The sequence below is a fragment of the Squalius cephalus genome (assembly GCF_949319135.1).
Source record: "Squalius cephalus genome assembly, chromosome: 7".
NCBI classification, from domain to species: domain Eukaryota; kingdom Metazoa; phylum Chordata; class Actinopteri; order Cypriniformes; family Leuciscidae; genus Squalius; species Squalius cephalus.
This window is the reverse complement of record NC_137128.1, coordinates 42,270,480-42,295,990: the sequence shown is the minus strand read 5'-3', so window position 1 is coordinate 42,295,990 and position 25,511 is coordinate 42,270,480. Positions and strand designations below refer to the sequence as shown.

Here is a 25,511-nt window from a genome sequence, read left to right as displayed (position 1 = left end):
ATATCATCAGCTTTTCTGTGACATAATACAAACATTCTCTCTAGGAAATCTCTAGGTTTCAGCTTGCTGTGAAACTTCTCTAGCCCGTCAGATTAAAACTTTCTAAATGACACATTAACACAATAATAATGTTGTGTTATGATGTGTACACTTTTAATCATGTATTTATGTTATGAGTTTGACTGTGTAGTAGTGAAAGGGTGCAGTTTCATGCATGATGTTTCTGGTGGAAAGGGCCGTGTCACATGGTTTGCAGGAGGCCTCACAGATTTGTGGTGTGCTGCTAACTCTAGATTTGGAAATGATGAAACCACAGAGTTTACTAATCCCCAGAATACATCACGGAGATGTAGAGTAACATATGATATATAGTCAACAGCACTGTTTATGCTTAAAATGTTCTTTAAAATCATCCTGCTTCATCACCAGTCACGCATATGTGGACTGCAATTCTCTGAGTGTGAGGAAGAAAAACGCTTTTGTGGCACAACTGATGAGGCCTTAATCATTCTTGAGGTCTTTATGGGGTCCTATAGCCACAAAGCAAACAGAAACCATTTTGTTTTACATAAGGGTTAATTATTATTCCTAATCCTAATATTATTCTGGTTTTTTTAACCAGCTGTTTTTAAATGTAAAAGCCCAGCCCTGCTGACCTGTTTGAGCTCACTCATACACACATACAAATAGCAAGAACAGAACATAGCAAGAACATAGTGTATATACTGTGTGTGTATATAAATATATATATATATGTACTGTATATATATATATGATACATATGTGTGTGTGTGTGTGTGTGTGTGTGTGTGTGTGTGTGTGTGTGTGTGTGTGTGTGTGTGTGTGTGTGTGTGTGTGTGTGTGTGTGTGTGTGTACTTGTACAGCTATCTTTGTGAGGACCAGTTTGAGTTTTCGACCATTGGAGTGAGGACAAAGAGAGTAAAGTGAGGACATTTTGGCCGGTTTCTGAGACCCCTTTAAAGGCCTGTTTTAGGGTCAAGACTTGGTTTTAGGGATAAGGTTATAATTAGGTTAAGGGTCGGTTTAGGGTCAGGGTTCGGGTTAGGCACTTAGTTGTGATGGTTAAGGTTAGGGGAAGCGGCTAGAGAATGCATTGTGTCAATGAATGTCCTCATAAAGATAGATGTACAAGAAGGTTTGTGTGTGTGCTTGTGCGTGTGCGTGTGCGTGTGTGTGTGTGTGCGTGTGTGTGCGTGTGCGTGTGTCTGTGTGCATGTACATATATATATTAAGATCAAGCAGTTCCTATCTCTTTTACATTATTTACATAGCTTTTTTTTTTTTTCTGCAGCTACCACTTTACAGATAAAAAATAGGCATACACTAACTAGACTTATGCATAACATGTTTTCCAACCCCTTTTAACAACGTAATTGTGACCACCTAATGTAAATCACTAATCAATCTACCCAATCACTAATAATACGCCCCAGTGTTGACTCAAATGTACTGTTTTTTTCGGGCCCGGATATTGTCCCGTCTCATTTCCTTCTGTTGTCTGTCTGTCACCTTGTTGTGTTTTAGGTGTTATGTGTTTCACTCTGTATGTGGTGCTTTAATCTCCCATGGTCTTACTAAAACATGGTGAAAGGTTATGGTAGGACAACAGTTAAATACACTGAATATAAATGTAATTTGAATGTAACATATTGTGTATGTACTTAAAAAATATATTGCCTTACAAAAATAAATAAATAAATAAATAAAGTTGTCCTCCGAAGAGGGGAGGTGGAGGTGGGTAAAAAAGAAAAAAAAAAAGAACAAGCAGTGATATACAGTATTTTACACAGATTAAATGACATTAAAATGTCTTTGTTAAACGTTCTTTGTTCTCAGTGTAGCATATACAATGGCAGGAAGAGTGCGAACTGCATGTCATGCAAAGTTTCGGGACTGTGGTTGCAAGGGTGTTACTTCTAGAGAATGACTTAATTATTTGTTTCATTAAAAGCTGCTTTCTAACATGCATCACTATTGTGTTTGCTCCTACTTCTGGTTAGAGGTTTGAACAGACCCGACCTGAAGTATTAAACTTTGGCAACTCGTCCTGCACAGTTTGGGCATGAATGGCACATCAAATCATGTGTATTGTTGAGCACTGGTGTGTCATTACTGTTGAGATGGAGACTTACTTTTATTTATTCATTTATGTATTTAACAGCTACAGCTTGACACTTGCAGCTGTATATTTCAGCATGGTTAGTGTGTTAGATGGTTTCAATCCAAGGCTAAACTGAAGTCTAATTTCAGCTAATGACTTGAAGTGATGTGGTTTAGGCCTCAGTGTAAATATTTAGATATCCTTGGCTTAGTTTGATATATATTCATATAGTAAGTACTCCCTTTTGGGGAAATGTTTTGGCAAGCACACAATTCTGGCCGTTTCCAAGCCCAGATGCTAAGAGTAGCTGTATGGAAACTTTTAGGTAGACTGTGTCATGTGATTAATATAACAGTTAATACACCCCTCCCTCTTCCTGAGGTTGTGGCGAACCTCTGAATGTTCTAACTTCTTTTTCTTTCCTGCGGAACCGTTTGATTTGGCTGAATCGTGGACACAGCAGGGGGAGACAGAGGTGTTTCTAGTAGTAACCAATTCATTAATGTTAATAAATGCTCTAGCCCACTCCTAGAGGTCAACAGTTCTTCAGCACGGCCACGACATCTGTCTCCTTGTCTTTCTGTCCGTCTGTCTCTGCACTGTCTTTCATGTCTGCTGCCACACGCACTGGGTGGAAACTTTGCTGTTTGATTGAACAGTTTTACGCTCATTCATTTCACAAGTTGTTTGGCTTGCTTCCTGTTTATGGCCAATGAAACTTGGCTCATTTGAAAGAAACATTTACAACATTCTGAGATTCCTGAAATCTTTTGGTGCAGGAAACGGGATGAATCAGCTGTGGCTGGTTATAGGTGTGGTGATGTATGCTTCTCTTTTATCTTTCATCATAAAACTCTTATGTAAACCGTTCTAATGGAAGAATATGTGCTTGCCAGTCCATTGGATGGGTTACAATGTGGCTTGGCAATGAGACAGAAAGGCAGCACTGGGCAAGTAAGCATGCAATAGTGGTAGTAAAAACTGCTGCCAGCATGTTAAAGTCACCATGATATCCAAATTGACAAATCATTTTTTTATGGAATATTGCAGTCTTTATTACAAATGATTTAACCGTGCACATCATTATTTCTTTTAATTCATAATCTTTAAAGTGAAGTGATGTGAAGGCCATGTATGGTAACCCGTACTCAGAATTTGTCCTCTGCATTTAACCCATCCAAATTAGTGCACACACATTAGGAGTAGAACACACACACACACACACAAACTGCAAGATTCACTACGGTGCCCGGGGAGTGATTCGGGGTTAGGTGCCTTGCTCAGGTGAACCTCAGTCGTGGGTATTGAGGGTTGAAGAGAGCGCTGTTCATTCATTCACTCCCCCCACCTTTATTTTCCTGAGGTATTGAGAAAAAAAAAAGGAAAATGTAGGTGGGGGGGAATCAAAATAATCATAAATGAGTCAAAAAGACTTGCATCCTCCCTCTTGCAGCGACATCTGTTCTCTGATAACATGTTTCCTGGGCGGGGCGTGTGGGCGGGGCAACCTGTCATTCACATGAGATCGACCAATGGAAAACCACAATGTTCTAATGATCCAATCAATTCCCCACAGACAAAATCAAGCTTAGAAGCTTAAAAAATCTAAAATTATTACATTTTTGATTATTTTTACTCCCCCTACCTTCATTTTCCTGAGGTATTGAGAAAAAAAAAAAGGAAAATGTAGGTGGGGGGAATCAAAATAATCAAAAATGTAATAATCATAAATGAGTCAAAATGACGTGCATCCTCCCTCTTGCAGCGACATCTGTTCTCTGATAACATGTTTCCTGGCGTGTGGGCGGGGCAACCTGTCACTCACAGGAGATCGACCAATGGAAAACCACAATGTTCCAACGATCCAGTCAATTCCCCACGGACAAAATCAAGCTCAGTCTTGTTCGAGAAGCCGTTAAAAAAAAAAAAAAGAGAAGCCGTTTCACTCTGATATCTGTCACAATACGGAAGAAAATACTTCAGTTTCAGAGTAGATCCATAATTGTGTATTTCAGTCATTAACAAATTTGCACAGATAGAAAAGGGCTCATGGGATGCAAAACTGTACTGCTAAAACCACACACTACTCATGACACGTGATTGCTTTTTTGTTTTTAGGGGATACGGGGGTTTCCTGGAGAGATTGGCCCTACTGGACCTCAAGTAAGAACCCAGATTAATCATAAAAAAAGTCTAAAAGTTACTATTAAATTTACTTAAAAGCTATTAATAATAATAAATTAAAAAAATCTGTTTTTTTTAAAGAAATAAAAAATTGTATTCAGCGAGGATGCAGTAAATTGTACTCCAGTATTTCACAATTTTACAGTTTTTACTGGATTTTTGGTTGAATAAATGCTGCCTTGGTGAGCATAAGAGACTTAAAAACATTAAAAAATCTAACCCAGCCAAACTTTTGAATGATAGTTAATGTTATTTTGAGAGTGTTGATTTTGTCACAGCTTTTGTGCTTTTATTTTGACAGGGTGAGCGAGGCATGTCAGGACCAGCGGGCTTTACTGGACCAACAGGACAGCAGGTATCTCATAATTTCAACAGATTTATGTTTTGTTTAATGCAATTTGTTGGCTTGATGCTAAATTGCAATTTTGCAAGCAGTAGCTGTTTAGTTTCCTCATCAAGGCCTCTAATTTTAAGCAAAATGTCCAACATCAATGTTCCTAAACAAAATCATGCAGCTATTACCTTTGTAAGAAAACAGACTTAAGAATTTTTTTTCTTTTCATACTTTTACTTTAAAGAAGGGACTCAAACCATATCTTGGAGCCAGAATATATTAGAGTTTTTGTGGAGCGCTTTTGTAACCACCTAGCAACCCACTCACAACACTATACTAACCACAAAGCAAAACCATGCCAACCACGCAGAACACCCTAGATCTGTGGTTCCACGTTTTGTCCCACTTTTCATAAAATGTGTAAATCTAGTTTCCAACAACAGATGTAAATTATACATTTTTTAAAGGTGAAATGTGCCCCAAACCCACGTCATTGGTTAATGTTTCCAGACAGAATGGTTTGATCTGTACCACGGTGTTTGAACTTTTGGAGAAATGTATTCGTGCTGTTTTAACTGAAAGCAACTCACACTGATATATCTTAAAATATGTCAGTGCCATTGTTTTGTCTCAAGATGCACCGGTAATGTTTTTTTTCTAAGGCATGTTTAATGTCGTAATTGAACTACGGCCTAATCCTGGCTTAATCTCTAAGACCTGTCTGTGAAACCAGGCCTAGATGTTTTAGCATTGAATTACTGATATTTGATGCTTGTCTTATTGCAAAGTTGTCTTCAAAAATATCTTTAATTTCAGGGACCCCCAGGCCCAGCTGGCCCACCTGGCAGAGAAGGTCCCCCTGGTCCTAAGGTAATTCATCATACAATTTTTTTTAATTATTATTTATTTAACACCCTTTTGTGTGGTGTTCATATTTTTGTTATTCAGCCAGTGTTCGTGGGTCTGGTGGACCCGCTGCATTTTTGGGTTTTTAATTCAACATAATCAAACAATTTATGTTAAAATACTCAACAGATGTTTACTTCATCCCAATTACAAGTAGCCTGGGAAAACCCAGACAACTTCCGGCAAATTTAGATTTGCTCTGCAAGTAGTCTGGCAAAGAGCTCATTCAAGCCCATTTCCATGGCCTCGAAATCACGGCACCAATCAGAAATGTTGAGGCGGGCTTTACAAGATGACGATCACTCTGATTGGTTTTAGGTCTAGCCTATCCAATTGCGCCCAGAGGCATTTGAGCGACGTCCACTCCGTTGGTGAAGCGCACCAACTTTTAAATGCATTATTATATTCAAATTGCAAACACATGAGGACAGTCTCCATGAAAGACCCACTGGCAGATGAACGTGCTACTACATTTCTCTCCGAAACGGTAGGAAATTAAATTAGATTTAATAGAGGATTTTAACTGTGACACGATGATTGACAGGGCAGTTTACGTGACAGGATGCACGCGACAGATCCGTCCGATAAAGATGACGAAGTAGTATGTCCCAAAGCTTGCCTACTTTTTTGCTACACATTCAAAAGTAAATACATTTTCTTCACAAAAAGAGTACATACTTTTATGGCGTAGTGTAACTTTGGGACACCGCATATGGCTTTACACGATGCCGATCGCTCTGATTGGTTTTAGGAGTTTTAGGTCTATCCAATTGCGCCCAGAGGCATTTGAGCGACGTCCGTTGGTGACGCCCCTTTGGAAATGAGTTATTAAAGGAGCTTTGCCAGACCATAACTCAGTTACTACTGAGAATGGTCTGGTTTTAACCAGGCTAAATTACAAGCAATATAACAGCATATATGGTTAATATTTTCCCTTTACCTTTGTTAGATCACATTTAAGAATTGCAACCTTGTGCGGCAATGGCAGGGGTAGAAACAAAACTCACTTTTGCACTCACACTGTCTCACACTTACACACAATCTCTCTCTCACATGCACGCCCACACTCACGCACGCACACACACATACACACAATGTGCACTCACGCACACACATGTCTGGTTCACTATCTTTGTGGGGATTCTCCATAGACTTAATGGTTTTTATATAGTACAAACTGTATATTCTGTCCCCTTACACTAACCCTACCCCTAAACCTACCCATCACAGAAAACTTTCTGCATTTTTACATTTAAAAAAAAATACAATTTAGTATGTTTATTTACCCATTCCCCTCATGGGGACCGCTGGCTGGTCCCCACAATGGAGGTGATCTCAGGTTTTACTATCCTTGCGGGGACATTTGGTTCCCACAATGTAATATAAATCAAACGCACACACACACTCACACACACTCACTTGGATATGTGGTTTACGGGGACTCTCCATAGGCGTAATGGTTTTTCTAATGTACAAACTGTATAATCTATCCCCCTACACTAACCCTACCCCTAAACCTACCAATCACAGAAAACCTTTGGCCTTTTTTGAATTTCAAAAAACACCATTTAGTATGTTTTTTTAAGCCGTTTGGTTTATGAGGACACACACTTTACCTATGTCTTGATTATAAGTATACTTGTTATATAACATTTTATTGAAACTCTTGTTTGTTGACAGGGGAATTCTGGCTCTCGCGGACAGGATGGGCTCCCTGGTGCACCTGGTGCAAAAGTGAGTGAGCTAGGGGAGGGGGATTTCCACACATAAAGGTCTGAAAATATGATAATATCTCCTTTTGTGACATACATGCCTCTTTCTCAGATAGCTTCAGGAAATAACTTGGTAGCAGATGCTATATTAAGCCTCCATCAAGTCATAACATTTGTTCAGAAAGAAATCTCAACTCAAGCTTGAGAAAGTGTATGCATTTTACAGAGTAAGAAATGGCTGCAGTTTTTAATTCAATGCATTCATTGCACATTAAGCAAAAGAGCTAAGTTTTAAAGTGATAGTGACACCCAAAAATGAAAAGCAGTCCATATTGTGCATTATTCCAGGTCTTCTGAAGCCGTACAATATGTGAAATATTGCAATCTGGCCTAATGCGATTACTAAACTTCAAAAAGCTGATGGGCTGCCTTGTCACAGGAACGAAAGCAAATAATTTTAACACATTAATTCAATATATAGATTTCACTATCTGCACAATAATCTGTTTATTGCATTCTTTAAACATATTATTATCATATCAGCAAAATCCATTATTGGTGTGGATTTGTGTGCATTGATAAATTAGTACATCAACCAATTTCTATACATATGTGTATATTAAATAAAACATTTCTTTATTATTTTAAAGGGTTTGTTCTGAATGGACATATTGTATTAATTTTATTTGAGCAGGCCTTAAAAGGTCTTAAATATGATTTTAAAGACTCTGCAAATACCCTACAGCCAGTGGTGTTCAGTGTCCTGTTTCTTCCTTTACTCAAAAAGATAAACTAATGAAATGATACCTGTTAGTAAGTATAGCAATGCTGCGCAAATTATGATGCTCCCTCTGGTCCGCTTTTTTATAGGTATAAGCTTTTGAAGCTCGCTGAGTGCAATAGTTTTCAAAATGCTTGTATTATGTATAATGTAGTTCATAAATTGCATCCAACACTTTGCCATCTCATTCCAGTAACCTCGTGTATGCATGACCATAACACTAGAAGGAGAACTCTATTACGAGGGAAAAAGCGTAAGATGAAGTGTACTAGTTTTAGTATAGCATGTAAGGGTCCTGGGATCTGGAATGAGATTGACAATTCTATAAAGGAACTACCTTCTCTTGATATATTTAAAAAGCATTTTAAACACAAATTGTTACAACATTATGCTTGTTAGACACCATAAGGCTGAAGGTTTCATATTTTATTGACTTATCTGATTTTCTTTTTTGTGATGTTTGAATACCCCTATTATTGGTTTTGTTTGAGGGATGGATGAGATGTGTGATGTATGCTGACGGGTGGGAGGATATTTTGTGGTGAATGGTGCTGTTGTTGGTGTGGATGGGTATTGGGTGGGTGGATTATTATTTGTTGTTATTAGTGCTGATTATGTGTCTTGAAGGGCCCTATTTATAAGCCGGTATGGCTTCTGGGTTGTCCTTTTTTACAGGAACTTGTTGTTCTGTGAATAAACAATAAATGAATGAAATGAATGATTAATCTTATAAAGGTGTATGTGTGCATTTGTGTATCCACAGGGTTCAGACGGAGAGTATGGCATTCAAGGTCCCCCTGGCTTTAGAGGTCTACCAGGGTTCAAAGGTCATAAGGTACGTTCATCTTGACTCTTCAACAGTGACAAACCTAACCTGAATTAGCATCTGCCTTGCTTTAGACAGGGAGTAGTATGACTGTTGTCAGATGCTTTAATAAAGATGTCCTTGCTATGATGGACTCATAGGTTGCATTACAATAAGTTACATTATCTGTCACCGACTGGTTTTCATGTTGTTTTGTTCAATAATAAAATATTGTAATGCTTGGAATTTTTAAAGTCGTAATGAAACAAAGTAGCAAAAGATCTTTTCTTTTGTATTTTAACGTACATCCAAGTGTAACAGATTATCAATGCACTGTATGTAGCATAAACGCAGGCTTGCTGGGATGGAGTTTACTAAATGACTGGAGAAGTCAACAGAGAGAAGTCTCTCATTTTCACCAGAAGATTCATAACATTTGTATAAAAAAAAATTCAAGGTCAAATCATTAAAAAAATTAAATAATAAACATACATGGATGAATCATTCACACAAAAAAATGCATTTACAAATTAGACAGAATGATTTCATGATCATTGACTTTAATGACTCAGATTGTTGACTTTTCCCCTCTTCCCACCCTTACATTGTGAAAAAAAAAACTTTATTTAATGAACAATATCACATGAGTAATTTCTAGAAATGTTCAATTTTTCTTCCAAATTCTCACTCTATCTTCGTAGTGGCGCTTTAAAACTTTCTCCTCCTTTATTCACTTTGAATCCTTATAGGGATCTTTTGCAGTGGGAATGATTCTAAAAGAATCAAAATAGACAATTCTTGTTTTTTTATGGAATATTGCAGTATTTATTGTAAATAAATTCAAATTTTTTATGTGCCCTCCCTCAGCGACATGACGTGTTTACTGGCGTGAGGGCGGGACACCTGAGAGGCTGCTCACCGCAGAGCCAATGGGTGGAGCTTGACTTCCAGTTTCCCCTCGCTGGACGTAATGGGTGGAGCTAGACGGTCCAACTACACCCTGACACAACCCATAACCCTATCACTAAACGTAACTCCACCCATTACATCCAGAGAGGACGAGCTGGACGTCATTCGGCTCTGCAGTGAGCACCATTTGGGACACCCTTTCCAATCACGAGATCAATAGCAAACCACAACCATCCAATCAATTTTTTCCTTGACAAAATCAAGACCCACCCTACATTTCTTCTTGCTCAAGAAGCCGTTTCACTCAGAATATATACATCACGATAGGGAAGAAAAGACTATCACAACTTACGTTTCATGCTGGCTTTCACACAAAATGATAAAGAGTTGAATTTTAAATTTAATTCAAGAAATGACTATTCTTGGTTAATGCAACCTCTGGATGGACTGTAAACTTTTGCACTTGAATGTATTTTTTTCACCTGCCCATCCAATCTTAACAGTATATGGTAAACAAACGTGGCTTGCTGTCAAGCTCCGAGCTCAACCCCCGTATAACGGTACTATGTAGAGGGACAATGAGAGAAATAGAGGATGAGGTTGAAGGAGTTTGGAAAATTGCCACTGGGATGGCGCTGTGACTGCTGCTTATTTACCTTCATAATGATGATTGACTGGACTAAGTTTAGTACTTCACTGTTAGCACATTTAGCACTGTTAAAGGTATCTTATATGCTTGATTACTTTTGCAGGGTGACTCGGGATCGTCTGGACCGAGGGGAAGTCAGGTACTGTGACTGCTCAGTGATGAATGACATCTGTGACATTTGATTTCTCACCGACTGTTGAAAAGAAACATGTTGAGAGAGAGAGAAAAGAGGAAGTGTAAAAAAAAAAAGTGTTACTTTTTTTCTAACAGGAATAACAACCTACAGAAGACTCTCACGCACATGCACACACATTTTTATTCAGCATTTGGAGTCAAAAAGTTTTAACAAATTACATATTCTCGGCTGTTTTATTGGTTAATGCTGACCTGGTGCTGGTCTAACTAAATCATGCTGTTTACTAGCAAAACAAAGCAAACTGGTTGACCTAGTAAGTCTTTCTGGTTGCAGTAATTAAGACCAACTATACTGTTTGCTGGCCTTTTTTGCCATGATACTGTACATTTTTGTTAGAGCAATATTAACATTTTGATTATAACAAATTTCTCATTCCAGGGCGAGAAAGGAAACCAGGGAGAACCTGGAGTCGCTGGAAAACATGTATGTAATAGTCTTTATGCTTTATTAGTGGTGTTGCTAATACAAGTGCACTTCTGGTTATGAATTTGAACAAACCCGTAAAAACCTACGTAATAAACTTTGACACACAGCTTACCCCACATTGCTTATGTAATGGAACTGAAACATCCCACACACTTGTTTTGAAGGAAGAATCCAAGTATCGTAGAGACTATAAAGAAAGCACTTAGCGACCATCCAGAACCCATGCAACCACATAACAATGCACTAAAAACAAATAGTAACCATAAAGCAATGCTCTGGCAACAACGATGAGCTTTGCATAAGAAAATTTCGGTAGCACTTTACAATAAAGTTTCATTAATTAACTAACATTAACAAAGATTATTAAACACTGTAACAAATGTATTGCTCATTGTTCATGTTAGTTTATACATTAACTAATGTTAACAAATGAGACCTTGTTGTAAAGTGTTACCTATGGAAAAAAAAACACGGTACTGTTCAAAAGTTTATAATTCAACTTTTTCTTTCTTTCATTTTTTTTTTTTTTTTTTAAAGAAATTAATACTTGTATTCAGCAAGGACATATTTATTTAATCAAGTGACAGTAAAGACATTTATAATGTGACATTTCTATTTTAAATAAAGGTTGTTCTTATGAACTTTCTATTCATTAAATAATCCTTAAAAAAATGTATATCACAGTTTCCACAAAAGTTTTCAGCATTGATAATATTAAGAAATGTTTCTTGAGCATCAAATCAGCATATTCACATTATTTCTGAAAGATCGTGTGACACTGAAGACAGGAGTAATGATGCTGAAAATAATTGCCAATAATTTATTTCATAATATTATGGTTTTACTGTAGTTTTGATCAAATAAATATAGCCTTGGTGAGCATAAGATGATGTATTTTTTTAAAAAACATTACATTTTATATTAAATTTCTTAATATAAAATGTCAGGATATATAAATGCAAATCAACTGAACAGCACCTAATGTGTGCGTGATGTCTGTCATTCTCAACAGGGTGAACCGGGCCTGAAAGGGAACAAAGGAGAGGTACGTGACTAACTACTCATAAAACATAACTACTGTTGTCAATGTCTCACAACTATTTCCTGAGAGTCAGAATCTGAAAGTCTCTCGGTTTCCTAGCAAGCGACTAATACAACTTTCGATGTTTTGAACCAAAAAATCTTGTTTGCAACTCCATCACAATTTAAAACACTTCTACTCACATTACTCAAATAAACAAATGCACACAATTTTTTTTAACACATTAATTCAATATATAGATTTCACTATCTGCACAATAAAAAAGTATTTTTTTTATGATACTTCTGAATTAATTCTATAATAGTGATGACACTGTTTTGAATTGTTCTCCCCACTCCCTCTCAGCCAGGTGTAGCAGGGGATCCTGGGAGCAGAGGGGCTGATGGGAAAAAGGGAGATGTGGGTCCATCAGGTCCACATGGATCTCAAGGCTTTCCAGGTCTAGATGGGTTACCAGGACAACCAGGAGTTCCAGGTTACCCTGGGAAACCAGTGAGTGTGATGCTTATGAGAATTTATAAAATATGCATGATTTTGATGGTCTTGTTTAAATATGACACACTGTCTTACAGGGCAAGCCACCTTCAGAAGATCAGCTAATGAAGATTTGTGCTTCTGTGCTGCAAAGTAAGTTTTCATGTTTTGAACTGTTAAGAATTATATGAGTCTTTTGTCTCGTTTCAATGGCAAATTCATTTTGTGAGGTTGAGACAAATGAAAAAAATGAATGAAAATATGCTCATGCAATCATTACTTTTGCTATTGCTCATACTTTTGGTGAGAATTTGAACAAACCCTTAACCGTAAGTATTCAATTTAGTCATATAACTCATATGTCTTACACTTAGCTAGAAACTATCACACTAGCAAACAAAAAGTGTGAAAAGAAACCCACCATAGCAACACCTTAGAATCGTGTCAGTGACTTTTGTTGTGGCACATCAATCTCAAAATCTAGTTTTGAGATATGTCTTAAAGGGTTAGTTCACCCAAAAATGAAAATTCTGTCAGTAATTACTCACCCTCATGTTGTTCCAACCATGTAAGTCTTTCGTTCATCTTCGGAACACAAATTAAGATATTTTTGATGAAATCTGACAGAATTCTTACTCTTCCATAGGCTTCCAGAGTGACCGAAACTCGCCGACCCAGAATAGTTATTAAAAACATCGTTAATATAGTCCAAGTGACTCCAGTGGCTCAATCTTAAGTATATCAAGCGACGAGAATACTTTTTGTGCGCAAAAACAAACAAAAATACCGACTTTATTCCACTATTCAATTCCTTCTCCCCTGGGCCTCGTAGTGTTTTTGCGCTGCGCGTCTGTGTTGCACGTCATCACGCATCACACACATGACCTGCTTCGGCCAATTGTGAGCCTACGTGGTGACGTGCAACACAGACGCGCTACGCAAAAACACTACGAGGCCCAGGGGAGAAGGAATTGAATAGTGGAATAAAGTCGGTATTTTTGTTTGTTTTTGCGCACAAAAAGTATTCTCGTCGCTTGATATACTTAAGATTGAGCCACTGGAGTCACTTGGACTATTTTAACGATGTTTTTAATAACTATTCTGGGTCGGCGAGTTTCGGTCACTCTGGAAGCCTATGGAAGAGTCAGAATTCTGTCAGATTTCATCAAAAATATCTTAATTTGTGTTCCGAAGATGAACGAAAGACTTACATGGTTGGAACAACATGAGGGTGAGTAATTACTGACAGAATTTTCATTTTTGGGTGAACTAACCCTTTAATGTGCATTTGACTTTTTTATAGAAAAGACAAAAGTTGTGTCCCAAATGATGCACTTGTATGCTATGCATTATGTACTCAACCATGTATCAATTTTATAAGTTTTGTTTTGTCATTGAACTTCGGAGTCTGATAGCCCAATCCCACTCCGCTACAAAATTAAAGCTGTGACAGTTGAGTGCATGAAGTCTCCAACGTTCCTCATTTAATTAAGTGCATCACCCGGGTATTTAAAGCGCACTTTTTCTTTTTGGAATCTTCAGTTTGAACAATCTACAAAACAAAAGAATAGTGCACAAGTATGCGAATTGGGATGCACCTAAAGAAACTCCTGAAGAATAGCATTTAACTCTATGATAACTCAATGATGAATATACATAGTGTGTGTATAGAAGAGTGTATGCTTGCCTCATGGTCAGATAGCTAGAAACATCTAAAGTGGTAGGAGCATTGATGCAACTTTCAGTTCTCTATTAAAAAGAAGAAAACCTTATATACAGTTGAGAAATCTATGGTTTGAGCAAAAACATCGTTATTTTTAATTTTGGTGATACTGTCACAGACTTCACCCCTCCTTCTTCACCACACTCCTTCTAAATCAGTGGAGTCCACAGTGATTACGCTTGTCGCATGCACATATACTGTGGTAAGGGATAACGGACAGTCAGATTGCAAAATAATGATTGCGATGCCAGTGTGAAGCATTTGTACATTATCTTTCTCATTGCACACTATTTGGCAAATGAATAAATACATGAATCATTTATTAAGTGAGAATGAAAGATGTGAAACTAGCACAGATATGTTGGAAAAGGTTGCCAGGGACAGTGTTAAAATGTTCAGTTTAGCACTGTTATACAAAATGTTTGATGGTAACACACAGCAATTCCAGAGAGCCATAAAATAACACTTAACAGCATTATATCTAACAACTGCGTTTGCAGGTGTGTATGATAGTCTGTCATTATAGAAAACTCAATTTAAGCATTAAGTACTCAATATTATATCAAAATGTTTTGATATAATATTGTAACGTCCATCACCTCATTAGCTGTTCTTACAACAGGGATTTCTTATTATTGCATTGTTGCAAATAAATATACATTTTATAATGAAGTTATGCATGATAAATCTGTGTATGAGTGTGTTCCCTCTCTGCTCTCAACATTTAAAACTTGACGTCTCTTCTTTGGACCTTGCATGTAGAAAAATGTACCTAACATATTAAACACATTTCTTACCTATGAAAGTTATTTAAACTTCATATGAAAAATGTGTGTATTTTATATCTAACAAATGGCTTGAATTATTCTGTTTATACACTGACTCCAACTATGTTGCTGTCTGGGTATATACAGTACAAGCAAGAGTTGGTTGTTAGTCTCCAGACAACTGTCCTGTTACTATAGCTAACATTACAACAACAGCATTTCTTGGTTCTGTGAAACATAGTAAAACCAATGTTAGTCAGAAACAACATAACTTCTGCCTCCGTTTTCAGGCCTTCCCACTTCAGTCTCTCCAGGACTGGAAAGCTTTTCTAATATTTTCTCGGGTCCTAAAGTTCTTGCCTGATCATAACCATATTTAAAGAAGACACTCAGTAGATTATTGCAGAAGTGAGAGCAAAGCGTAAAATAAAAGCATAAATAAGTTACAGTATATAGGTTCAATTTACTGCAAAGCAAATGTGCTGAACTAAACATTTTTATTTTATACAAAAAAAAAAAAAAAATCTATATATATATAATTTAAGGTTTCCATGGTCCAATTTGATGAAATTGAATGAAATTCATTGAAAATCAATGAATTTTGAGTGTTTAAATCCTTTAATGATAACTAATTTGTATCGATTACTAAAATACGTGATAAAAAATCATGCCAAGTGTCCTGCTGGGGCACTCACAGTAACTTTTTGTTATTTGAATAAATTGCCAGTCCTAGTTTAGTATCATATACCAGTCAAACAGGTTGAGAAGCACTGCTTTATTTGTTCCTTCAAAAGGCCAGCTGCCACAGCTCCTGCAGGTGATGGGCCAAACAAGTTGCCAGCACTGTGAAACCAAACAGGGACGACAAGGTGATCCAGGTCCCCCAGGCCCAACAGGCCCATCTGGACCCCCAGGGTATCCCGGCAGGGCAGGGTCTCCAGGCTACCCAGGACCTCCAGGGAGGAGGGGGCCTGAAGGGGTGAAAGGTGAGAATTATATCAAGCTGTTTTTACCTTTATTTTCTCATTATAAAGTGATAGTTCTAAAGAGAAAATGCTGCTCAAATGTTATTCTTACAGGTGATATTGGCCCAATGGGAATGAAAGGTGCTAAAGGACAAGGTGAAATCGGCTTGCCAGGTCCTCCTGGCCCAGCAGGTAAAAAACAAATGTCTTTATCCAGGGCTTGACATTAACTTGTTTTGCTCACCAGCCACTGTGGTTGTGGTTTTCCAAAGTTACTAGCCACTCAGCATTTTCACTGGTCACAGTTTTGACATTGATTCCATGGGGAAAAACTGCCATATTAGATATTTTAATATTATCTTATAATTTGGCAGCAGGTTTATTAGGCTGCTGTCACTTTAAGACCTGACACACTGATCCATTATATTGTGAATACTCAAGACCGGCATTTTGGCATTATTTTGTGTGTGTTTGACTGTTTAAGCGCAATAAGATGTGAAAAAGAACTTAATTTTTGTACTGAGAGACGGCGTTATGTGCGCACACTTTGGGTGTGAGCACAAAATCTGTGGGAATTATTACAATTATGCGCAACACTTATGCGAAGTTCAAACCCAGTAATATTCATCTGGAGCAAATAAAACGAGTGAGTGAGGGGAGGCGGGTTTGTGTGTCACTCGCTGTCGGAGAGATGATGAGAGAGAGAGAGAGAAAGAGACGTGCATCTATTCTGCGGAAAATGTGTATTGGAAGCGTTTCAGATATTTCAGTATCAATATGTATCAACACTACATTGCACTTAGTTTATTATATCAGATACCTTTTTAAAAGACTACAATTGAAAAATGAATATATATAAGATTCAAGCCGCCGAAGTGTCTAGTAGGAGTGACTGTTTTACACGCCACGGCTGAAATCCACCGTATTTGGCGAGGGTTAATGTTAAGCCCTGTCTATATCATACTCATGCATGATAATAATTCATCTTGTTTTATTTTTGTATTTTTTTTTTGTCTTTGTAAGCACAACCTTAAGTAACTTTCTCTTCCACAGGTTTGCAGGGCCCGCGTGGGGATGCTGGTGAGGGATATCCCGGGCCTTCGGGTCCACCGGGGAAACCTGGCACTCCGGGCACCCCAGGCAAACGTGGGCCCCCAGGATCCATGGGGATTTGCGACCTGTCCTCTTGTTATCAAGCCTATGGCTTTCGGGACGATCCATTTAGAAAAGGACCTAACTTTTAGCATCAGGACAGTGGGATCTTACTGATTCTGTACAGTCTTTTCTCTCTCAAATGAACATTTCTGGTGCTCAGAATTGACCTCAAGAACTCATAACCTCTGAAGAACGATGTCATGATCTTGACTTTAAATATGTGACGTGTTTTCCTGTCTGAGAATCTTGAATGTGGTAAAATGAATCCTCATTTTTGATGCCGTTCTTTTCCATACAATGGGGGCAGGGGCTATTGGGCTTCACAAAATGACACAACTAGCACCATAAAAGTGGTCAGTACAACTCGTGCATTATATTCCATGTCTTCTGAAGCCTTTGTGCGAGGAACAGTGTAAAAATTAAATCATCATTCAGGGAAAATGCTTTTAAACACCATGCATATGCGTGTACTGTATACATACATCATTCTCACGTTTCCTGTGACCAGTTTAATTTAAAATTTAAGTTTTTTGTTTTTGGGTAAACTGTTCCTATAAAGAAAAATGACTATACTGTATCATCTGCACTGCCCTAGCCAAGCTACCTCTGTACAGGATGTGAAGCATTTTCTACGGGCTATACATTGAACGCTTATGTTAAAACTTCAAGCTCAAGGGCTATTTGTTAGTTTGTTAGTTTTTATACAGTAGGAAAATTTTTACTGCAACAACATTTTTTAATTATTTAATTATACTTTAATTGTTTGATATTTTGAACATGTCTTGTAGAATTTAGCAGTACTCTTAATAGTGTAGTTTTGGCATGTCTATCTGTTTAACCTGATAGATTTGTGCAAAGATCAGCAATTAAAGGGGTAGTTCACCCAAAAATTTAAATTCTGTCAGTAATTACTCACCCTCATGTTGTTCCAACCCTGCAAGACTTTTGTTGTAACGATGTCTTTACTAACTTTCTGGCCCGGCAAGTTTATGAAGGAGTGAGACAGCTCTCAGATTTGATCAAAAATATCTTAATTTGTGTTCCGAAGATGAACGAAAGTGTTACGGGGTTGAAACAACATGAGGGTGAGTAATTACTGACAGAATGTTCATTTTTGGGTGAACTAACCCTTTAACATCTATTTATTATTTAAAGTTCCCTGTTCATGTTTTTTATTTTTTTTTTTATGCACGTAAGGTTTTAATTTTGTCATGTTTTTACTGAATTTATAAATTCATTTGTGCAGCTGACATTTCAAACTCTTTAAATTACAATAGTGTCTAGTTGGGTGAACTAACCTTTTAACATCTATTTATTATTTAAAGTTCCCTGTTCATGTTTTTTTTTTTTTTTTTATGCACATAAGGTTTTAGTTTTGTCATGTTTTTTACTGAATTTATCAAGAATTTATCATGCAGCTGACATTTCAAACTATTTAAATTACAATAAATATTTAAAAATGTTGAATTAAATTGTTTAATTCTTAATCATTGTCCTTGCCACTCTGTCCACTCTCTCTCTCTCTCTCTCTCTCTTTAAAAAAAAAAAAACATGACTTTTAACCAAAATTAGTGATGGTGAAACCGGTTTTGCGTAGTGCTGACGAGGTGATTTAAATGCCCTTTACAGTTCCTCGTTCAGGATGTGTGCTGAGTTTTCTTGGTAAGCCACAACGCGTTTGCGTCAGTTCTGCCGCGGCTGCAGAGTGTTGCACACACTTCTTTACCAAAGGCAGAGGTGAGTGAAACCAATATTACATACTCAGAATGAACCTCAATAGAATTGTTTTTTTTAACTCTGAATTTGCTGTTGTTTGATTTTATTGCAACAGAATCTGATCTCAGACACCAGACAGAGACACCAATGGCTGATGATGAATACGATCCCGATTTTTTCTCTGACACCAGTCCCACAATACTATACAGCGTCGTAACCGGAGAGGTTCGTTTATGCGATAAAAGCAATGTCTACGAGTTTGGTGCAGCATATCTCCCAGCGTTCTACTACACTAACTTCTTGCTGAGCTTGGTGGGGAACGGATTGGTGCTGTACATCATCTACAAATATGAGAAGCTCAGCACGGTCACCAACATATTCTTGCTCAACCTCGTCATCTCGGACCTGATCTTCGCCTTCAGCCTTCCTTTTTGGGCGGTCTACCACAAGTCAGAATGGATCTTTGGGAAAGTCCTTTGCAAGCTGGTGGGAAGTTGTTACTCGGTGGGCTTCAACAGCTCCATCCTCTTCCTCACTCTCATGACTTTCGACCGCTACCTTGCAGTGGTCCACGCCATCTCTGCAGCCCAGAGCAGGAGAAAAACGTACGCGTTCGCATCGGCCGCCGCTGTCTGGGCATTCAGTATATTTGCTAGTATAAAGGATATAGTTCTATTTAATGAGATGGATGGTCCAAATGGTAAGCAGTGTGAAGTGACTGGTTTCCACGAGACTATCCTCACAAAGTGGGAGCTGTTTGGCTATTATCAGCAGTTTTTCCTTTTCTTCCTAGTGCCTCTGGCTATCGTCCTGTACTGCTACATCCATATAATCATCAGGATCATGTCCACACGCATGACGCAGAAGGTCAGGGCAGTCAGACTCATCTTTGTCATTGTCTTCACCTTCTTCATCTGCTGGACTCCTTACAATGTGGTCATTCTGTTAAAAGCCATCAAGACGTCATCCAGAGACCGGAACGATTGCTCAGAAACCCTCGACTACGCGCTGTACGTAACGCGTAACTTTGCCTACCTGTACTGCTGCATCAGCCCTGTTTTTTATACCTTTTTGGGGAAGAAGTTTCAAAGCTATTTTCTGAAACTTCTGTCTAAGCATATGCCATGTTTGAAGATCAATATCTCGCACTCAATGCCAAGTAGTAAAACCACATCAATCAGGAGCCCGACACTGATTACAGACCACTAATGTGACCACTCATTTTGTTTCGGAAATTTGTTGTTAAGAGGACACAGAGAGAAAAGCGCCGAGCGCCGAGAGAAAGAAAAACATAGAATCCAAGATGCAACGTTTGCTTTGTTTGACCATAAAAATATATGTTCTATAATTTGCATTTAATGCAAGTCTAATGAGCTCCATCAATTTTACCAAACTGAGCAAAAGTATTGATAAACATTTACAGTTTATATGATGTACATTTGTGAATATTCCTTCATAAATATCCCTTTGATGATAAAAGAATGTTTTCAATAATTTCTCATTTAATGATGAATAGTGTATGTCTAATGGGCTCCATCAATTTTACCTAATTGTGAAAAGGCATTTAATACTTATTATTGTTAATAATAACTTTTCATATTTTACTGTCCATACATGTAAATATTCCTTCACAAAAAAAAAAAACGCTTTAATGATATCAAAAACAAAACTTAAAAATTAAGTAAAATTAAGCAAAAAAAAAAAAAAAATATATATATATTTTTTTTTATCAATAGCTTCTGTGATGAAAAAATATCATTGCAACATATTGTGCATTGTGTAACCCTAGTCCTAATCTCTTCATTCTTTTGCAACATATCTCTCTCCTTGCTTACATTATATTCTTTTGTGAATATAATATTGTGTAAAATATTTTGTTATAAGTAGGTATACTGTTAGTAGTAGGCTAAATAGCTAGACTTTATATTGCTGGTGTAACCTGTGCAAAGAAGAAAAATATTAGTGACAAGAATTTGTCAATCTATTTGGTGACCTGTTCTTCGAACAATTTGAAACTCTTTTAAGTTCTCGGAAATGAGTAAACATCCTGTCCTGTCAACATCTAAATATATCCTGTTCTGATCTTCATTTTGAGCGTGAACTCAGTCAATGTGTTCTTTTGGTTCTGTAATATATATCATTTTAATGCATGACAATAAATGTTATAAATAATCTGTTTGATTGTGGTTGTTTTCTTTAAAGAAATTAGTGTCTGTTATACGATACGCATTGTTTTTTATTCAATGTGTATTTTTATTTTAGCTCTCGCTAGTGTGAATCTCTTGCAGTTATCAGTGTGTGTCATCTGGTTATCAAAAGTTCTACACACACTTGCAGTCTTCACACCCACTTGAACACATGGGCCATAAGTCATGTAGTCAAGCGGTCAAGAGCAAAGACCGCAAGTGTGGTATGGTCATAGAGGGTAGGGCTTATGAGACCAACTACATCCAATCACACCCAAGCCCGACCATACATTCATCCAATCACATTTCGTCACAATAGGAACGACCAATGAGCATCCAGTCGCTGTCCAGACATCCAGTCAGCGTCCAGACTCTCAGTGCGGAAAGCGCGTACGTGCGCGGGTGGGGTGGAAGACGTAACCACGGTCATAACTGGAAGAACAAAAACAGAAATCAATCTGACGGAGCGTTTCCATTGGTTACAGGCTCCTGGTACCCAGGAAAGAGGATGTAGCATCTCCTGCGGTAGCTTAGCAAACAGGGCAAATGTGAGGAAAGGGCGGATGTTGTGCGGGTAAATATGGGACGGATAATGGCCATATGAACGAAAAGGTGATGATTCACCGGCAGGTGATACTGACCCAGGTGAGTGTTTGTGTATTACACACTAATGTTACCTAGTCAGGCGTGTTTTGAGATGTCTGTAGCGAGAGGCAGTGGATGACAGCACGATAACAGTCACTGGGCTTCAGCGTTGTAGTGCTCTGCGATATAACGCTGTTTTGTTTTATTTTGCCTGGCCTTTTTCAGTTGATGTTCAACATCAGTCGCGGCCTCGCGCGTCTTTGTGTGGAGCGCGCGCGCGTGTTTTTGCGTGCACGTGCGTGTGTATTTGGCCCAGATGAGATGAGCATCATCATTCCTGAAACCTACACTCGACACTGAACCTTAAACCCAAATCGACACAGTAACACTTCACCTAAACCCACTCTTTATTCAGTTATTGTAGTAAATTGTTGTTAAAAATGTTGTAAGCATGTATTGTATGGTTGTGCTTGGACTGGAGGCAATTATTTAATTTGTGATAACGCAGTGAAGCATTCCAAATTGTGTTTATAAATTTTGGCTGTTGTACAACGAAATTATGGACAAAAATCAAGAGAGAAACAATGACATTTTAATAACTTATTATGCTGTAGTCAGCGTTTGCTTTTTTCCAGTGAGCCTTTTGCTTTTCTATGCATTATTTTTTTTTTTTTTTTTTTTGCAAAGTAAAATATAACCTGTAGCTGTTGTTTGCCTTTTATGCCTGATATTTTATATATATATACCTTTACCAAGTTTAGGGATTTGTTCTTCCCTCATATTTAAAATATTTTTTTCAAAAATATATTTTCCTCATATTTTGATGGTTTGATTGAACTTGTAGGGTCATTAAAATATCCCTTAAAACTGGATTGATATTTAAAAAAAAAAAAAAAAAAAAAAAACACGGTCAAATCATTATTAGGCCATTTGTAAATGAAAAAAATATTTTAGGTCAACTTTTTACAAAAATAAAAAGTCAAACATCCTGAATGTCACTGAATAATTCACATCTTAAACCTTACAATCTAAACTTAAACTTACACCTGATACTAAAATGTCTTACACCTAAACCCCAATGTAATGGATGCAAATAAGGTTAAGATGAAATCAGACAGCCATAGATTGATAATCATTTTAAATGATTCTGTTTATAGGCACTTCAAGAACTGCTGAAAATATCCACATAAAAAAAAAGAAGTAATTTTCTTACTTAAAATAACATTCAAATGAAACTCATCGGAATAATGATGCCTTATAACTAAATAAACAAACAAATAACATAATAATGGAGTTAAAAGCTGATATCTGGGGTGGATTTAAGCATGGTTGTCCTTGTTTAGTTGGGGACATGTGTTCGTTACTCAGGGGTCGTTAAGAGCTTAGGCAAGGAGCAGAGATGAGGTAGATTAGTATTGATTTATCTGAGACCAGCAGTCTATGTATTGATCCGCTGTAAAATCAGCATCAAGGAACAGAATAGCTTAGAAGAGGAAAAAAGGCCTTGTTCCTTTACAAGCAGAAGTGCTTCCTGTTAAACGACCTTCACATGATGACGTGGATGTTATTGAGTGAACTGACTTCATAAGTTTTTATTTATACATGATGTCTACCGTAGATGAGTTCCCAGAGGGGATCCCAGAGCCATTATATAATGTCACCATGTATTATTTCCATTAGTATGTCTTATAGATTGAAATGAAAATATATTTTGATCCCTGTAACAATGTAGAGCTTTTCTAAGGATAATATTTTGCTTTTGCCTTTTTTTTTTTTTACCCATAAAACAATTTTTTGATATTTTGAAGAATGTCGGTAACCAGACAGTTGATGGACCCTATGGACTTCCATAGTATTTTTTTCCATACTATGGAAGTCAATGGGGTCCATCAACTGTTTGATTATCCATTTTCTTCAAAATATCTTCTTTTTTGTTTAGCAGAAGAAAGAAACTCATACAGGGTTGGAACAACTTACTTGAGGCGGGTGAGTAAATGATGACAGAACTTTCATTTTTGGGTGAACTATCCCTTTAGTAGGCTATACTAAATTGATGTCACATTGCATTTTTAGTGGCATCCGGTTATGATCTCAGAAATAAATATGATTTATTTGCATTTGTATTACAGTTTTGGCTGATATTGGTTCTGGTTCATTTGTTATATTGGAAATTCTTCAGATTGAGCACATTGCATTGTGGGAAACAGTATCACACACAGTGTTATCCGGTTGTATACTTCACATTTTGGCAAATGTTAATTAAATGCATCCAGGCATTTAATGCATGCAGATTTTCATAATTGCATTTACATTTACATGCTTTTATCCAAAGCGACGCAAGAAGTTTTTTCATAGAGCCAACAATATTCGTACTATACAATGCCAGAATGCTCATGCTAAACTGTAAATTAAATGAGATGCAAAAATAGTAGCATGATAGTATATCATTAAAAATCCAAGATGTTTGCAGATTTACTGCCATGTTCTTTGCCATGCTAGAGTCTATTCTACGTCACAGAGGAGATTACATACTTCAGATCTTCTTGGTAACAGAATTGTGGCTTGATCTCTGTATTCTGGGGAGAAATATCCCGCTCCCGTAGGCCTTCACGCTCCGTTATGTAAGTACATTAAGATTCTTAGGTTTCATTTTGGCACGGCGAGCCTGACTCTGCTCGAGCTAATGCATCTCATCCTGCGCGACACGCAGACACTCGCAGCGGGACTGAACGGAGTCTGCCCTCGGGGCCTTAATGATTATAATTAATTTATCTGTGTCAGTGTGATTGCAAGGTGCGTTGTTAAAGCTTCCTTTCGTCTTGTAAACACACATTCGCTCAGTGGAAGATTCAATTTGCTTTGTCATGTCACAATGATTCAATCAGCATCTGAATTTGCATTCCAACTATTTTCCATCAATAAAACGGAGCAAACGAATGACCAGAAATGGCAAAGAAAAAAGCTTCTATTGTTATCTGCCCTTTCATTAACCTTTAAGAGGATCACGTGTGTCCGCACCACTGGAGGTCTGCTGCTGATATTGCTTTGCTGCGATCGGTTGTGACCCCTACGGCCTTCTGGCCTGTGGTGACCTCAGCATGAATTCACATCCCTTTTCATATACACACATTTCAGGTCAGTGTCATGCAATTCCAGACAATCTTTCACTAGTCAACTTAAAAATAAAGTACTGTATCCCTATTATGCTTTTTCCAATATTACCTTTGTAAAGTAAATTACACACACCCATTGCGAAAATGGACATTTTTAAGCAGTTAACTAGATAAGACAACTTGGGTGTAAGTGTGTGCAGTGTACGCTGTAGAACAAAACGAGTTATGTTTACCGCAGGCTTTATCTTACTCATAAATTGAAAAATCCCATTATAAAACCCAATAGGAAAGTCTTGAAGGAACCAGCGGCGAATTAGACATTTCTAGGATCTAACATTATACCTGCACCACTCTATTAAAGTATTAATGTCTTAAAATATATATATATTCATACTAACCTCAAGCTTTTGAAAAGTAGTATTGTAAATCTTTTAGATAAACTGTTAACTCGATTTTGCTATTCAGAGCTTACATAACAGCAGACAGATGTTTATATATGCCTCCTTGGGCACCAAAGCTCTGCTCAATGTGTTGGACAACAGGTTATATTTTTCTGAACTGTTTTTCTTTGGTGCACTCTGTAGTGTCATTTTTCACTCGTTCAGTGTCCGGGTCTGAATTCGAGGCTCTTTTTTTTTTTTAAGCATTATCTGCCCTCTAAATTTGCCAGATTACCTCAGTCGAATTTAGGAAGTAGAAATGGCTGATGATTGTGGGTAAAATTGGATTTGCTGACTGAGTTCCCTTTGTGTGGATTAGT

The 25,511-nt window shown here is 37.4% G+C and overlaps 3 protein-coding genes across 4 annotated transcripts in view; all 3 read left to right on the top strand.

The window, feature by feature from the left end:
- Positions 1–18,620, top strand: part of LOC307162425 (uncharacterized protein) — a 33,300-nt gene extending 14,680 nt beyond the window's left edge. Inside the window, exons 17-29 of the mRNA XM_079877694.1 lie at positions 4,242–4,286; positions 4,609–4,662; positions 5,458–5,511; positions 7,228–7,281; positions 8,804–8,875; positions 10,507–10,542; positions 10,978–11,022; positions 12,038–12,070; positions 12,413–12,559; positions 12,640–12,694; positions 15,826–16,017; positions 16,111–16,188; positions 17,050–18,620. Coding sequence (XP_079733820.1) covers positions 4,242–4,286; positions 4,609–4,662; positions 5,458–5,511; positions 7,228–7,281; positions 8,804–8,875; positions 10,507–10,542; positions 10,978–11,022; positions 12,038–12,070; positions 12,413–12,559; positions 12,640–12,694; positions 15,826–16,017; positions 16,111–16,188; positions 17,050–17,240 — 1,056 coding nt within the window. The 3' untranslated portion in view covers positions 17,241–18,620. The remainder of the gene's footprint in view (positions 1–4,241; positions 4,287–4,608; positions 4,663–5,457; positions 5,512–7,227; positions 7,282–8,803; positions 8,876–10,506; positions 10,543–10,977; positions 11,023–12,037; positions 12,071–12,412; positions 12,560–12,639; positions 12,695–15,825; positions 16,018–16,110; positions 16,189–17,049) is intronic.
- Positions 18,621–18,767: 147 nt separating this feature from the next.
- On the top strand, positions 18,768–20,984 carry ccr12a (chemokine (C-C motif) receptor 12a; the record flags this gene model as incomplete). The annotated part of the gene is made up of 2 exons (XM_079877684.1): positions 18,768–18,888; positions 18,983–20,984. The coding sequence occupies 2 exons, from the start codon at positions 18,768–18,770 to the stop codon at positions 20,074–20,076; spliced, it is 1,215 nt and encodes a 404-aa protein (XP_079733810.1). The 3' UTR covers positions 20,077–20,984.
- A 518-nt stretch (positions 20,985–21,502) lies between these two features.
- Positions 21,503–25,511, top strand: part of hecw1b (HECT, C2 and WW domain containing E3 ubiquitin protein ligase 1b) — a 39,896-nt gene continuing 35,887 nt past the window's right edge. For both annotated transcript variants that reach the window (XM_079877669.1, XM_079877668.1), the window contains exon 1: positions 21,503–21,698. In XM_079877669.1, the coding sequence (XP_079733795.1) occupies positions 21,654–21,698 (45 nt within the window). In that variant the 5' untranslated portion in view covers positions 21,503–21,653. The remainder of the gene's footprint in view (positions 21,699–25,511) is intronic.